Source organism: Petaurus breviceps, unplaced genomic scaffold (assembly GCF_028583685.1).
Source record: "Petaurus breviceps papuanus isolate PSGF00001 unplaced genomic scaffold, PetGlider_PUasm1.0 126, whole genome shotgun sequence".
NCBI lineage: Eukaryota > Metazoa > Chordata > Mammalia > Diprotodontia > Petauridae > Petaurus > Petaurus breviceps.
In genome coordinates, this window is record NW_027185655.1 from 77,436,321 (window position 1) to 77,453,721 (window position 17,401).

The following is a 17,401-nucleotide window of genomic DNA, read 5'->3' on the forward strand; positions in this document are numbered from 1 at the left end:
AGGAAGGAAGGAAGGAAGGAAGGAAGGAAGGAAGGAAAGAAGGAAGGGAGGGAAGGAGGGAGGGAGGGAGGGAGGAAGAAAAGGAGGGAGGTAAGGAAAAGGATGGCAGTCTAATTAGGAGACCACTGGTAGAATCTAGGCTGGAAGAGATGAAAGCCTGAATTTGAGTGATGATTATGTGTATTTTTTTAAAAGGATTTATGTACAATATACTGGAGAGGTAGAATAAAGAAGACTTAGTAATCAATTGAATATAGTAGATTTCCATCTACCACACCAGAAGTGATCTACCCTGTAAATCACAGGTCCTTCCTGAACTTGATAGGACACAAAAATTGCTACTCATATCTAAACTTTGTTAAAAATCAAAGACAGCTAAATTGTACAGTAACTAGACTGCTGGACCTGAGTCAAGAAATATCTGAGTTTAACTCTAGCTTCAGATACTTACTAGTTATGTGTCGCTGGCCAAGTTATTTAACCTCTATTTGCCTCAGTTTCCTCATCTGTAAGATGGAAGTAACAATAACACAACCTCCCAGGGATATTTTGAAGAACAAATGAGATATATCTTAAGCTCTTTACAAACCTTAATTTGCCATATAAATGCTAGCTATGATTGTCATCAAAACATCTAATTGCAATGGATGAATAAGGCATATTCACTCTCTTTTATTTATATAAATTTATTGACATACAATAGTGGAACTATGGGAATTAAGAATGTTTTTTTTTCCTATGTCCACAACTCCTAATAAAGTAAAGTGTTATGGTAGAAATCATCTTTTCAAGCAAAATCTTTTAAAATACAATATAGGATATTTTTAATAAAATTAGCAACAATTTTAAAAGTGTTGGGTTGGCAATCTGAGGAAGTTTATAACATTTTTTATCTTTATGTTACCCTTTTTAAGAAATCACTTTATCCAACCGCAGCAAGTAAGAGCACTGGCCCCAGAGTTGGGAGACCTGGGATCGGTTCCGGCCTCAGATACTCAGCACCCACACAAAAATAACTGGCTGTGCAACCTTGAGCAAGTTACTTAACCCTGATTGCTTTAAAAAAAAAGCCATCTACAGTAGGTGCCTCCACTTCCTCTCCTCCACTTTAATCTCTTCTAAACTCTCTACAGTCATCTGGCTTTCAATGTTTTTGAGGCATCTACTATGGGCTAACACTCTGCTAGGCACCAGCTAGTCAATAAAACAAAACTCTAGAGCATCTTGTTTCCTAGTAAGAGAGATGCAAATCTTACAAAGAGAACTGCATAGAAGAGGTCCCCACAGAGCAGATTGAGTAATTTGAGGGGGGTGGAGGAGGGAGGGGAAGGATTAGCTCTAGCTGTGGAGATGAGGAAAGAGGTAATGGAAGAGGTAGCACCCGATTCCAAGGCACTGGGGATGACACACAAAGTCACAGAGGCAGGTAGTAGTACAGTAAAACTCAGGAATGGTGAGCAGTTCAGTCTTCCTTTTTTTGTTTATTTTATTCTGAACTTAATAAATAAAACAAACATTTCCATAACATAGTAGAATGGGGGGGGGGGGTGGGTAATGATTGCACATGAAACTGTGACTTGCTCTATGGTCACCTTAGTTTAGATATAGTAAATTCACAAAGTAACTGAAAGAACTTCATAGTTTATCTGTGGGTCCTCATGATATCAGCAATCTTCCCAAACCATTCTTCAATGAGTGAGTGAATGAATGATAGATGAATGAATGAATGGACAGAAAAAAATAAATAAACAAAAGAATCACTAATACCATAAATAAATTTTGAAACAATTTCTAATATTATTAAGAATATTTAACCAATAGGAATTGAAAAACAGTTCATATAGAGGGGCTACATAGTATAGTAGAAGAACACTCCAGAGAACCTGAGTTCAAATCCTGGCTTTTGCTACTTACTTGTTTAAGTAGCACTTGACCTTGGGCAAGGTCATCTCTGTGAGCCTCAGCTTCCTCTTCATATAATGAGGCAATTAGACCAGATTATCTTTAATACCCCTTTCAGTTCTAAATCCTATGCTCTAATGAACACAAATGCCTTCCAAAGGAACAACTTCATTAAATAAATTAACTGCTAGATGGATGGGGACTTTTGAATTTGTCAATACAAAACTACTTATTATATCCATATCATTGTATCCACAAGAACCAAGAATTGTCAGTAGACTCTGTCAACAAGAACCTAGCACTTTGTAATGACATTCAATAAAATGTCATTTTGTTATTGGAAGCCCTAGTCTCACATAGGTCAAATTTTCACCAGAACATTCAGTCTTGGTACTCTAGTGGCAGATGCATGCCTCTTTGGGGGGCTAGAACAAGAATGTTAAAAAAAAAAGAAAGAAAATGACCACTTACAATGGGAAATCAAAATGCGAGTTTTCTCAATTGGAAAAGCATTAATACCATAGACATCATGCAGGGGAGCACTACTCACTCTTTTTCCCCCCTTCAGGTAATTCATACATCCCTAAGGGAAAACCTGTCAGTTTTCTAGATTTCAAGATGTATTTTCTTATTTTTATTGATCTATAAAAAAGATTCTATTCTAATTCATGACTGTAACCATGTGCTAACCCAAAATGAGATTGTTCTGACACTTTAATTCTCCTACTTTGCAATTACTTCCTAAACTCTAGGCTAGTGTTTTGCCTTAGCTAAGCTAAGTTTCTATTAGATCATCCTTTTCTTTTCCTGACCTGAAGTCACTTTAAAAATACACATTTTGATTTATACATCTTTGGCTTTTATTCCTTATAGTAGTGTGATTCAAATATTTGTCAATACACATACACACACACACTCACCTATTCTTAGTTTTTAACAGAACACAAAAATAAGATCTGTAGAATGATCAAGGAGAAACTGAATGTTCTCCATTTGAAACTTTTTCTCCTAGCTCAGTTTTAAGAGATCAAGAATGTGGGAGTGTGTGTGAGTGAGTGTGTGTGTGAGTGTGTGTGTGTTACAGAAAGGGAATAAGGCATAAAAAGAAAAAGAAAAGGCTAGAGTCTTCACGTGAATGGGAAGAAAGGGAGTGGGGGAGAGGGGGTGGGGAAAGAAAGAGGGAAAGTCAGTAAGAGAAAGGAGTGAGAGGTGAGAGAGAGAGGATTGCAAGGAACAGAGAAAGAAAGAAAGAGAGGATAGGGAGGGACAGGAAGGAGAGGAAAGGAGACAGAACAGACAAGAGACAGAAAGAAAGGAGAGGGAGGGAGAGAGAGGGAGAGAGGAAATGAGAGAGAACAAGAGAGAGGGTATGAGAAAGAAAGGAAGAAAGATTGCTTTATAGCTGCTACGACTGCAGTCAGAAATAGCATATGTAATAACTATCGTGAGCTGTACGCTATCTAGAAGCCAAGACCAGATTTTGTTCACTTTCATTAATTAGTTTCTAAAGGGGAAAGAGATGACAGCCGGTTCCATCTTCTTCTACATCTTGATCATTGGAAAATATTGTAAGTATGCTTAGCATTTTATTTACATATACTTTAGCATGTCATGAACTGGGCACATTTACATGAATATTTATGACTACATTTAGGTTAGTAAGATAAAAATGCATGGGGAAGGAGGAGAAGACTCAAACTTGCTCTCTTCAAGATTATTCTTCTTAATGAATTTCTATATTCATATAATCTACAATCTATTGTCAGAATTGATCATTGTAAGCAAGGTTAAAAATCCATCTACTGCTTTACACATGCCTGCCTGTTTGTGTACTCCATGTTAGTTGTAATTAATAATGAAATGCTTTTATTTTTTAAAAAGAGTAAAGATCTTTGAAGAAGTTATATGTAAACAATATTGCTGATAGTTCATACTGGGATAAATGGTGAGAAATGTTTCTAGTGGGAGCTGTCTTATTTTGCCCCCTTCTTTATGACTTTAATATCTTATTTGTGATGACTGTTAGAAGGACCTCTGCATATCATGCCTCTGTCTAAATCACAGTTTCCACTCTCCATTTAACAGAAGAAACATGATAACATACCAGGAATCATTTAAACCACCACCGTGAGCTGTAAGGAGTCCTTTCACTCTGCAGTTATAAAGGCACACTCTGTGTTTTCTCTAGCCAGTTATTTACTTTTCAGGAAACCTTTTCTGTGGAAGGGAAAGCTGTTTTGCATGATCCACATCTGAGTGTGGATATCCCTCTAGAATCATGTGTCTGGCTTCATTTCTATCTTAGAAAAAAAAGCACCAAAGGACAGATGGCAAGGTATGCAGGGCCAGCCAACAGAGTGGAGGAAAGTTTCTCAGAAACTTGAATACCTGGTAACTAACAATGTGTGGATCTTAAGAAATTCACAACTCACAAGAATGTTGCTATTTCTAATGCTTAACCTTCATATACTGGCCAAGAGTTCATTTACATATTCATACTTAAAAATTAGGATAGCATTACTGCCACTGCTTGGGGAGTAGTATGGGCAGGGATAAGGATGAGAGGCTGCTCTTTGGCTGATTTTAATCTCATTTCCCTACTTCTGATTGGGGGAAATCAAAAGAGTACCTTTTGCCATCATCCCCTCCTCTTCCTTCCTCTTTCCTTCTGTCACCATCCACCCTCCACCCCAAAGTTAGAGATGCAAGGAAGTATGCTCAGTTAGGGGATGTCAACAGTAGTGATGAACTATACGTTCCATAATGGTAGGAGAGAAATCTTGTTAAATTTGTTTTCAACCACAACCACTACACTGTCTCAACCATCACACCATAGCTCCATCTTGATTATTGCCACTCCCATTTTACATACAGAAAAACAGAAGTACATAGCAAATATGTCCCAGATCATAGGATCATAAATCTTGACCTAGAAGGGCTGTCAGAAATCTTCTAGTTTAAGGGTTTTGGTATTTTGGTGTAACCAATGAGCTTCTTCTCAAAATAATATACTTAAAAGCATAAAATACATAGGATTAAAAAGAAATTATATTGAAACACTGTTGCCGGCATATTTTCCAAAGTTAAGAACACCTGGATCTAGTCCAACCTCTTATTTTATAGATAAAGATGCTGAGGCCCATTGAAGTTAAGCAATTTACCTAAGGTCACACAGGAGACCTAAGTGTCAGGAATGAAGAAGTTTCTGACTACAGCCTAGAGTTTGAATAGCCTTTGATAATATTTGAGACATCAGTAGTGGCACATAAATCTCCAGTGAATTTTCCATTTCCTTCTAATATACATTTTCCATTAAATGAACACATTAAGTGGGCAAGTTTTTTACATACAACATAGCAGCGATAGAAATAAAACAAGTCCTGAAATGAGTCAGAAAAGCCTGGGTTTCAGTCCTGACTGTGCCATTTACTAGGTGTGTGACCTCACCTCTCTGGGTCTCAATATGATCTGTAAAATGGGGAATCCTACTTGCACCACTTAATTCATGGACTGCCATGAAAAAAATGAACTTTCTTAACTGTGAAGCTCCATTTTAATGTGAGGGATAATGATGAAAGTGGGGATGAAGAATTCAAGAATTTTTGAAAGGTGTTGGAGCAATTTCAAAAACAAGCTTGACTTAGTGAATAATACCAATCATTTCAGACTTTCCACCTAGTACACTTCAAAACTTGTTTAATGAATAAAGGAATGCTAAATAAGAAAATGTTTTTATTTATTAAGCCCTACAACAACTATTTGGGAAAGGAGGGGGAAGTTCTTACTTTCTGGCTAGTAGCCACAGTACAAAATAGAAGTAATCATTGACTCCAGTTGTTCCCACTTTATGATTACTTACGTGTCCTTGGACTCTTCAAGAGGGGAGAAATGCAGGGAATCAGCAAAAAAGACAGGTGTCTTCAAGATGTCATTTGAAGGGGGCATTGAGCACTCCCCTCTTAACCAAATATTAAATCCCATCCTTAAAGCTGTATTCTTTTAAATCTTGAAAATTTTTTCAGGCTTTCAAAGATGCCATATTTAAATTAACACTTTTTGTTAAATATTATTATTTTGTGTTTATATAATGGTTGATGGTTTACAAAAACATGTTTATATTCATAGTCACAAAACCCCACATATATAGGGAGCTTTAGAGTTTACAAAACTCTTCCCTCATGAAAACCTTCCTTGGTAAGTGGTACAAAAATCCCTATTCCCACTCAACTCATGAGGAAGCTGAGATTCACAGAGAATTAGTGATGTTCACATGGGTATACTAATGATAAGTGACTAAGGCAGATTTGAACATGTCTTCTACCTCAATACTGTTCCCACTGAACCACACATTTGGTCATTACAGTCCTACAAAATAGGCAAGGGAGATACTATTCTTCCCTGCCCCTATTATAAAGAAAAAGAAACTGAGGCTCAGCAAGGTTAAATGACATTTTACAAGATTACACAGTGATTATTTCTGAATTGAACCTAGAACTTCCACATCTCAGAAACATAGCTTTAGATATAGAAGAGACATCAAATGGACTCGTTTTACAAAAGAGGACTCTGGGGGTGAGGAGATTAAAGGTATTTCACCAATTTCACCCAAGTAATAAATGAAAGAGTCATAATTTGAAACCAGGCCCCCTGATTCCCCTTCCAGGGTTAACATTACTACTGCATTAAGCTGCCGCCACATGATTCATAAACCTCTGTCAGCTAACACCTTAGTTATGGGTTCACACTAGCAGGATTTAGCAGAAATAGGACATTGGAGTCATGATAGAAAGCCCAAGAAGGGACCAAGGTAGTAAAATAGAAAATAGGGAAGGGACTCTAATAAGAGAGATTGGAAGAAGGTTAGGGAGAAAGGAAGGAGAAAGTGGAGAGATGATGTTCTCAAGACAAGTAGCCCATTTCAAAATCTGGAGCTGTTGCTACTGTTTCCCTGCTTTAGAAAACTCATTAACCCAGAAAGTGGAAGGATATACAAGAGGTTAGGCTACAGCTTATTCCTGTTCACTCAGATTTACTTTTTTTACCACCTGGCCACTGTGTTCTCTTTAGGAAATTCATCTGTCTCCAGGCACTGGCATATCTGTTCACTGTTTAGTCTGACTGCTTTCAATATTCCTTTATAATCATGAAGAGGGAGGAGGTATTCCTGGGCAGGAATGTAGCTTATCTTGTTAACACATGCAAAAGGAGAAAATGGGGTTACTTGCCTACCCAGGAAAGGAAAAAGAAAATATTTTCTTTATGAAAGAAAACTGCAAATGTATACCTCCTTGCATTTTATTTTTCTATTTTTCTCAGGTTGTGCTAAGAATTTTGTAGCACTCAGTCTTTTCATCCGTAATCACAATTTTTATCTTCGAGGAGAAAGGAATTTGAGAAATCTTCACAAAACATCATTGTCAGCACTTTCTCTTCTGCACAATTAAATTAGCAAGGAGGTGTATGGAATTATATTTGTGAAGTAAATAATTTCTTGTGCATCAGGGTTTACATCAGAATAAAATTAAACTAGTTAGGGAATACTCAATTAACTAGAATGCTTATGGAATGAAATGTTCTGGTTAATTGGATTTTCTCCCTAAAGTGTTATGCTTGATAACCATGAATGCTTGTTGTTTTCATTCTGCTGATGAATACTTTTCTAAGATCTTAAAATTAGAAGGAACCTCAAGAGACCATCTGTACCAGCTTCTTATGCAGGGCAAGAAAAATTATAGGAGCATGGATTTAGGGATTGAAAGGACCTTGATCACTAATCCAACTGGCTCATTTGATAGATGAAGAAACTAAGAAACCTGGGAGATTAAGTGATTTATCCAAGGCCACACAGAAAGTAAGGGGTAGAATGGAGATCTGAATCCAGTATTCCTGCCTCCTTATGCCATCCCAAGACCATGTTGCTTCCTTCTATCTAGCAATTGTTTCAATTAGGTTTAATAGAATCCTAAGGACTATATTTTGTTGAAGTAAAACATAAAATCCCTCAAATATTTCATTAGGGCTGTGATTTCAGCATCATGGGAATTCCCTTTGCCAGTGCAGATCAAAATCCCTCCACTAACTTGCCATGGCCATAAAATTTCCCTATCACCTATTGCCCAGATACTAGGCCCCTCAATCTCTTAGCAGTCCATCAAATTACATGTACCAACCTTTCTAACTTGATAAGAACCTCATATGACATTGAAGAATCCTTGGGCTCTCAAAGGTTATGTCTGACAAGTACAAACTTGTCTGGGTCTTACGAAGTCATAGATCCCTGATGAAAACTAATGAAGTATTTTTTAATGACTTGGGTTTTTGCAGTGCCTTATGGTCATGATTATGAGTAACAATGATCAGTGAACAATATTGTACATACAAATGAAAAGGTGCAGAAGGCTGGGCTGGACCCTGGAAGTTGCTTCATCTGAATAATCACAGATCATCTTGTTCTTCATCTTGCTCATCATCATAAATCAGCTTGTTCTTGACTATTTCTCTAAAAAAGGAATGGAGAGGGAAGTAGGTGGGGGCTATTTGTGCTCTGACTAATTGATACTTGACAACACTGTATAACCCTGAATTATCCTTCTGTAGGGAAGGTATGCTGGGGAGTCCAATGAGCCACTAGATCACTGTGAGCTGTTGCCGTTAGGTTTACATACAGGTGTACATGCTCATAAGATCATAGGTTTGGACATAGGAAAGACCTCAGAGGCATCCAAAGGCCCTTTGAGGTTATCTGATCCAACTTTGTCATTTTACCGATGAGGTGACCTGTGCCCATGGAGCTGAATTGATTATCCCTATCTCTGTCCAACTCTACCCACAGCAAAATGTCAGCTACTCCAGGAACAGTTTTCTTTCTGTGGAAGTCTCTAGCACCTAACAGAGGGCTTTCCTTACACATAATACACAACAAATGTTTGTTGAATAGAAATGAATTGTATTGCCTCCAATTGCATTTCTTAGTAGAGTTTATCTAACTCCTTTACCAAAAAGAAAAAAAAAGAAAACTTTCTATTTCCAGCATTTGGCTTCACTAGCAAATCATAGGAACGCAGATTTAAAGCCAAAAGGGACCTTAGAGATTGTCTCTAACCTAACTTTCTTATTTCAGATCTGGAGACAGAGGACTTGGGTTCGAATTCTACCTCTGACATTAATTACTTGGGAGACCCAGAGCTAGTAATGTAATCTTCCTGGATCTCGATTTGCTCATCTGTAAAATGAGAGTGTTGGACTGAATGGCTTCTGGTGTGCCTTGCAGCTCTGAATCTATACTCCTATGACCAAAAAATCAATCAATCACAATCAATTTTTTTTGTTGTTTTTTGGAGGGGGGAAGGCAGGGTATTTGAGGTTAAGTGACTTGCCCAAGGTCACATGGCTAGTTTTTTGTGTTAAGTGTCCATCTGGATTTGAATTCAAGTCCTCCTGACTCCAGGGCCGGTGCTCTATTCACCGCACCACCTAGCTGCCCCCCACAATCATTTTTTTAAATGTTTACTATGTGCCAGACATTATCTGTCTCTCATTCCTTCTCCCTCTCTTTTTCTTGCTCTCTCCCTCCCCTTATCCCTCTCTTTCCTCCTTCTCTCTCCATCTCTCTGTTGTTCTCTCTATATATATCTCTGTCTCTCCTCCCTTTTTCTCTCTTTCCATCCCTCCCTCTCCCCTTTCTTCTTTTCTTCTTCTCTTCTTCTCTCTCTCTCTTTTTCTCTCTCTCCCTCCCTCCCTCACCTTCCTCCCCACATTACTCCTTAGTGAATGCCCTTAGTTAAAAAGATTCTTTCCTCAACTAACTATTCTTAACTACAATTCATTCTCTCATTTCTCATTTTCTCTTATTCTCTTTTGAATTGTCTTTTTCTGAATTTCAAATCCTTTCCATGGCCAGGACATATTTGGGGCTGATGTGGGGTAAGGGAGGGAGTACCACATTAAAATACCAAAGGTAACTTTAATATGTTAAATGTCTTCAGATTTTCTGACCTTAATGATCTGGGCTGTCTACACTTACCCCCAAGTTTATTTTTTGTAAACAATCAAATTCCCTGATTGCATAGACATAATCTTGCATCCTTGAGATTGTTCCCCATTTACCACTTTCATTAGTGACTTTAAAAAGAGAAGATGCTCGTTGGAGTGGTTATAGCACAAAGCTGAGGAGGGAGTCAGATAGAAAAATGTTCTGTTCTAGGCCCCTAGAGTACCACCTTTCCACCTCCTGCTCACTAGTCTCCACTGGGACTAAACATATCCAGAGAAACATAGGTCACCTTCAGTAAGGAAATGAGCTTTCCAAATTCTGTAGCCTCTTAGATAATAGCATGGTGGAGTGGAGCTCTTCCTAATCTAATCAACTCCCTGGCAGTTTATCACATGTTTAAACATATACAATATGCATTTTTTTTCTCTGTCACTTTCCATTCTACCTTAAATTCTTTGTGTGCTATGTTTGATCTTAAAGTCCACTCCTCTAAAGTGACTCCACAGAGCACCTACTGAGTGCCCTGCCTCCTGGAAAGGGAAATGGAGGACTGCTTTACAGGCAAAGTAAGACAGTATCAGGATAGAGACCTAGTGGCTTTCCTGGAATGAGAAAGAAAGTCTGTCAAAATTTCTCAGATGCTTTCAACTCTCAGGTAGATAGATGACATCTTTGCTTGAGGGAAGCTCTGAAATCCATGCATCAGATCCTGACAAAACAGATCTGGATATGACCTTGATGTGTCTCACAACATCTCTCTGACTTTTCCCCATCCAGGAAAACTGGCTCATTCTTCTCCTAAACCAGGACCCCAGCTCCGCAGCAAGTACTGATGTGAACAAAGCAATAAATATGGAATGAGTTTTATTCACCCTGACTCCAAAAAAAGCAGAAAAGGGCTCATATTTTAGTCCATTGACAGTTGAGAAAACTCTTCACTCCAATCTGGGGGGTGTCAAAAACTGTGCCTCTGATTTCTAGAGGATCCCACTTTGTGCAAGGATCTCCATGGGCCATAAGGAGGCATCACAATGTAGGAAGGGTGATTACATAGCTCTGTTTGTCAGTTTCAGGATTTTGTAATTGTTATTGCTCTTTTGTTCCTGTCTCTCTGTCTCTGTCTTTCTCTTTGTCCCTCTCTATTCCTGTCTCTGCCTCTACTCTGATTCTCTCTCTCTCTCTCTCTTTCTCTCTCTCTCTCTCTCTCTCTCTCTCTCTCTCTCTCTCTCTCTCTCTCTCTCTCTCTCTCTCTCTCTCTCTCTCTCTCTCTCTCTCTCTCTCTCTCTCTCTCTCTCTCTCTCTCTCTCTCTGTCTCTGTGTCTTTCTCTCTCTGTCTCTGTCTCTCTCTGTCTCTCACCTCTCTCTCCCCCCCCACCCCTTTATGTCTCTTTGTGTGTCTCTGTCCCTCACTTTCTCTTTTTTTTTCCCTGTCTCCCCCTCTCCCCACTCTGCCAGACCTTTCCTTCCTCAGCTGGAGGAAATACAGCATTCTCCATAGGCCTCTCTCTAGGTCAGGGGTGGGGAACCTGCAGCCTTAAGGTCACATGTGACTTTCTAGATTCTTTGGTATGGTCTTTTGACTGAGTCCAAGTTTTACAGAACAAATCCTTTTAAGAGGATTTGTTCTGGGACATTTGGATTCAGTCAAAGGGTAGCACTTGAGGATCTAGAGGGTCACATGTGGCCTCGAGGCCACAGGTTCCCCACCCCTGCTCTAGATTCATTGATGACTCTTTATCTCCACCTTCTCTTAATCCCCCCAGTTTTAGGGTTCCTTGCCTTTTATCTCTCTGAGGCTCCACTTCCTTATCAAAGCTTCTCTTATCAAGGCTTTACTTTTTTCAAAGAACTTTTAACCCAGGTCTCTTATTGGGTCTTCAGTATTGTTTAAGCTGGCACTGCCTAGGGGTCCCTACAGTATGCTTGTCTCTATTCCTCACAGCCCAAGTCAATTCCACCTATGCACCTAACCTTGCCCAGAACCTACCAGTATGGCCCTAGATTAAAAGGTTGTAAGACATGGGATTGAATGCAATAAAGCTAATTGCAAGGCTTATTGATTATAGATAAAACAAATAAAAAATATTTTAGGAAGCACATGTCCTATTGCCTCATTGTCATTCAAGGTATCAACATCTGTTCTAGTTCCAAGATACAAAGCAGTATTTGTAATTGTCTTACTATTCCCACCCCCATCAGAATTTTACATAATGTATCTGATTCAGCTGGGGTGGGGGGAGGAGTTGGAGGGGAGCTGGAGCCCATTTCCATTCACCAATTCATGGTAAACAGATGCCTTACCTTTCAATAGACCAAGAACAGGACAGAAACAAATCAACAAAGGGATTGGTAGAATTCCTTTGTCTTCAGGAACTGCATTTACTGATTCTTCTATCAGTCTAGCTGTTTCTGGGGAGCTAATCTCAGACGTAAAGTGTGAGTGGACTGGACAAATTCAAGAGTTTTAGAATTTTTAAATAATTATAATCAATTCATCTGCCAGGTCCTTAGTGTTCCTTTCAATTCCCTCTGAAAGAAGGAGCCCCAAAAGGGCAAATCCCATCACAGAACCAAGTGCTTTCCTCTCAACCACCTTGTAAGGTAGGTGCTACAAATATAAGCAGCATTTTGCAGATGAGAATAGCAGCGGGTTTTCTCCTATGCTATATTTCATCCTTCTTGTTTTAGGACAACCTTAGAATAAGGGTAATCATTCCTTTTTTGCAGCCTGGCATTTAAAACTCCTCAATCTGGCTCCCCACTTACCTTTCCAGATGTTTCAAATTATTCCCCTTCAAATAAATACTCTACATTCCAACCAAACTGGTCTACTAGTCATTCCTTGAATTGGGCATGTCTTCTCTAGGAATGTTTCCCCTTCTTTCCTCTACTTCTCAGAATTCCTATCTTACTTGAAGCCTTTCCTGACTCCCCTAGTTTTTAGCGCTACTCCCTCCTGAAAGTATTTGTATAGATAGGGTGTATCCCCACTAGAATGGTAAATTGTTTAAGGATGGGACTGTATTTTTCCTGTCTTTGTCACTTTTTTTTTTTTTTTTTGCCTTTTGGAGGGCAGTCGGGGTTAAGTAACTTGCCCAAGGTTACACGGCCAGGTTTTTTTGTGTGGGTGTTAAGTGTCTGAGGCCGGAACCAAACTCGGGTCCTCCTGACTCCAGGCTGGTGCTTTACTCACTGCGCCACCTAGATGCCCCCATCTTTGTCACTTTCAAAGAGCAAGTTGTTGGATTAGATTGGATTGGATTGAAACTAGGCTTGGCTTTATCATAAATTATTTGGCTTGCTTATTTTGCTGAACTGGTATTATAAGTCCTCCCCTGGCCTTTCTTCCCCCTCATCACCTTGGCAGCATAAGGACCTACTTTCAAGTGCCTGTCAAGTCACTTTTGCTTTGTAGGGGCAATATTTTACTTCATTCCATTTTACCGATCTGGAATTGAAGCCTGGTGGAATAGAACATGCAAATGGATGTGAACAGGTATCAATTTATGCTTAAAATATGCAAATAAATGTTCATTAATTGACCACAGAGAAATCAGATTATTTTACGTATTAAGTGATCTATGAGTTTATCCAGGCCAATCACACTCCAAGTTTGAAAATAATCAAAGATCTTTAATAAAGTTCCTGGGCACTGGCTTCTAAAACAGGTCATTTTTCACTGTCATTCATTATGTAAGATTATATATAACCTCTGATTCTTATCCCTTCTTTTTTTCCTACCTTTCATTACTCCTTTCCTTACTAAATGTGGACATTATCCCTCACTTTAACCATCCTGAAAACTGTCTTACTTCTCTCTCAATCCCTTGATATTTTCGTAGCCCTTTTTTGGCTCAAATTGGAAACCTTTGATTCATCTAGGACTTTTCTGTTCTTGTTCTCTAGTTTTTCTGACATTCTGGAGACCTCAAGGTCAATAGTAGATCATCAATGTTTCCACTTCCCCAAATACTTTAAAACAAGGGAAAATAGAAAATATTGCTTATTCAACTTGTTAGCACAAGGGGATAGAGCTCTTGGTCAAGGGTCAGGAAGACCTGAATTCAAATCCCATCTCTAATATTTACCATGTGACCTTGGGCAAGTCACTTTAACCTCTGTCTGTCTCAGTTTCCACAACTGTAAAATGGGAGTAGTAATAGCACCTTGTTGTAAAGATCAAATGATATTATTTGTACAAATGTGCTTAATACATAGTAGGTGTTTAATAAATGCTTGTTGTCTTCCTTTCTTTTGGTTAGTTTTCCTTCCCTTAGCCTCATTCATTATATCTTTATATTGATTGAGGTGGTTGGTTAGTTTGGCAAGTAATTTAAAGGCTTATTTCCATACTGGTAATCACTATCCCTAACAGTAATCTGCAAAGTCTGCCAGAAAGGAAATCAAATTCCCTGACAAAAGAAATTGCTTTTTGTGTGTTGAACTTCAGTGTATTTCCTCAACAACTCAGCAATCATCCCTGGGGCTACCAAAAAGTAAGTAGCTTTCTTATCAGGTCCATGTCAGTGGAAAATTCTCTACTGACTTCTTCCTAGCATGTTTTTTTCCAGCTATCTTTAGTTTTCCTTTATTAACACACAGAGGAAGTTTCCTCTGCATCATTTCCAAGGATCCATTGTAATTATGAAGAGATTTATTAAACACTTAATTGCAAGTGATACTCTCTACATTTGGGAGATAAAAAAATAATTAAATAGAGCTAATACCTGCCCTCTTGGCACTCACAAGCCAAGAGAGACCTGCTATAACTGAAATTTATTAGTCATTCAATCAACAAACACTTTTTAAGAGTCTTCTATGTGCTAAGCAGTATACTAGGCACTGAGATGGGACAGTCTAGTTGAAAGAATCTTGGCTTTGGAGGCAGAATCTGGGTTCAGATCCTTTCTCTTCCATGTAATACCTGTGTGACATTTTAGAATTGTGGTTGATCATTGCATTGATTAGAGTTTCTAAGTCTTTCAAAGTTGGTTATTTTTATAATATTGTTAGTGTTGTATAAATTGTTCCCATGGTTCTGCTCACTTCATTTTGTGTCAATTCATACTAATCTTCTCAGTCATCTCTGAATCATCTCTCCTATCATTTCTTGCAGCACAGTAGTATTCCATCATGTTCATATACCATAACTTGTTCAGCCATTCCCCAACTGATAAGCAATCCCTTAGTTTCAAACTTTTTGCTAATACAAAAAGAGCTGCTAGAAAATATATTTTGACCATATTTTTCTTTCTTTGCTGTCTTTAGAGTGGAGACCCAGTTACAGTATCACTGGGTCAGAAATGTAGGCACAATTTGGGCATAGTTCCAAATAACTTTCCATAATGGCTGGGTTAGTTCATAGTGCCACGAGCATAACATTAATTTGCCTGTTTCCCATAGCCCCTCCAATATTTGTCTTTTTTTTATCAACTTTGCCAAGTTAATGTCTATGAGGCAGTATTTCAGAGTTGTTTTAATTTTTATTTTTCTTTTAGTGATTTAGCAGTAGTCTCAAACTCATAGAAAGGGATCCCTGCCACTTCATATTGACTTAGAAAATTTCAAATTAATATTATCTATGTAGAACTGTATTTTTATCATTTTGTCAAATATCTATTAATTACATTTTAATCTGGTTCTGCTAAAGAGGGTCAAATGAGTTTGACACCTCTGATTTAGAGCCCTGGTTTCATATGACTTTTGATAGCTTGGATTTCTTCTTCTGAAATCTGCCTACTCATATCCTTTCACCATTTATCCATTGAGAAATGGCTTCTATTCTTATAAATTTTAATCAGTTCCCTAAATATCACAGAAATGAGATCTTTATCAGAGAAACTTGCTATAAATATTTTTTTCCAGTTTCCTGAATTTGCTAAATTGGTTTCACTTGTGCACAAACTTTTCCATCTTATGTAATCAAAATCATCTATTTTATCTCCAGTGAACCTCTCTGCCTCATGTTTGGTCTTGAACTCTTCCACTATCTAGATCTGACAGGTAATTTCTTCCATGTTCCCCAAATTATGAAGTCATCGTTTATGTCCAACTCATTTACTCATTTGGAGCTTGTCTTGGTATACAGTATAAAATGTTGGTTTATGGGGCGGCCAGGTAGCACAGCGAGTAAGAGCACTGGCTCCAGTGTTGAGAACACCAGGAGATAGAATCCCGGGCTCAGAAACACCTGGCCGTGTAACCTTGAGCAAGTTACTTAACCCCAATTGCTTTTAAAAAAAAATATGTTGGTTTATACCTAGTTTCTGCCATACTGCTTTCCAGTTTTCCCAGCAGTTTTTATCAAATGGTGAGTTCTTGCCCCAATAGTTGGGATCTTTAAATTTATCAAACACTAGGCTATTGCGCTCATTTGTCTGTGTTGATTGTATACTTAACCTATTCCACTGATCATTACCTCTCCAGTACCAAATTGTTTTAATGATTATGACTTTGCAATATAATTTGAGATCTGATATTGCTAAGCCCCTTTCCTTCCTACTTCTTTCATTCATTCTCTTGATATTTTTGACCTTTCATTTCTCAACACAAACTTCTTATTTTTTCTAGCTCTATAAAGTTAGTCCCTTGATAGTTTGGCATGCCATTGAACACATAAAATAATTTAGTACTATTGTCATTTTTATTACATTGACTCATCCTATCCATGAGCAATTAATATTTCTACAATTATTTAGATTTGTCTTTGTGTAAAAAAAATTTCATAATTGTATTCATGTAATTCCAATGTAAGTCTTGGCAGAAAAGACTTCCAAGTATTTCAAAACTGTTTGAACTGGGTTTTGAAAGAAAAGAGGTTCCTAAGAAATAGGAATGAAGAAAGAGTGCATATGAGACTTGAGGGATAGCCAATATAAAGTACAGAAATAGGAGATGAAGTGCAAGTGAGCAACAGCAAAAAGGCTGTTTTGCCTAGATAGAGTGGGCAGTGGGAGGAAGCAGTGTTTTAAAAAGCTAGAAAGGTAAGCTAGGGGTAAGTTGTAAAGAACTTCAAATGACTAACACTAATTTATATTTTACCCCAGACATAAGAGGGGCCACTGAAGTTTGTTGAGTAGGGCAGAGTGACAGAGATGGACCTATACTTTAGGAAAATCATTCAGTTGCAGTGTGGAAGATGGAATGAAGTGGAGAGAGACTGGCGTCAGGTCGACAATGAAAAGGCATAGAAGCAACAAAATTAAAACATTAAAGGAGTGGATGGTGCAAAATATATTTGTAGAATAGATAAGAAAGAAGTTAAGTGACTCTATACTATAGAGGCCAAAAGATAAATGATTCAAATCCATGGGTAATCAGAGTAGGCTAGCAGAGTTGGAAATAGGGATTTTTTTGCCTGAGGCAAGCAAGCAGGAGGTAGAAGCAGGACTGGCCAGGTAAGAAGCCTCAGCTGGCATGCCTTCTGAAGAGGAGGAAGAAGTATATCTGGTAGCTTCCTATTTCAACTAATTATTGTTATTAACTAGGTGGTAAGTGCTACTAATC

The 17,401-nt window shown here is 38.2% G+C and overlaps 1 protein-coding gene across 1 annotated transcript in view; it reads left to right on the forward strand.

The window, feature by feature from the left end:
* Positions 1-2,837: 2,837 nt before the first annotated feature.
* RXFP1 (relaxin family peptide receptor 1) overlaps positions 2,838-17,401 on the forward strand; it is a 186,200-nt gene continuing 171,636 nt past the window's right edge. Inside the window, exon 1 of the mRNA XM_069097288.1 lies at positions 2,838-3,470. Within this exon, the coding sequence (XP_068953389.1) occupies positions 3,422-3,470 (49 nt within the window). The 5' untranslated portion in view covers positions 2,838-3,421. The remainder of the gene's footprint in view (positions 3,471-17,401) is intronic.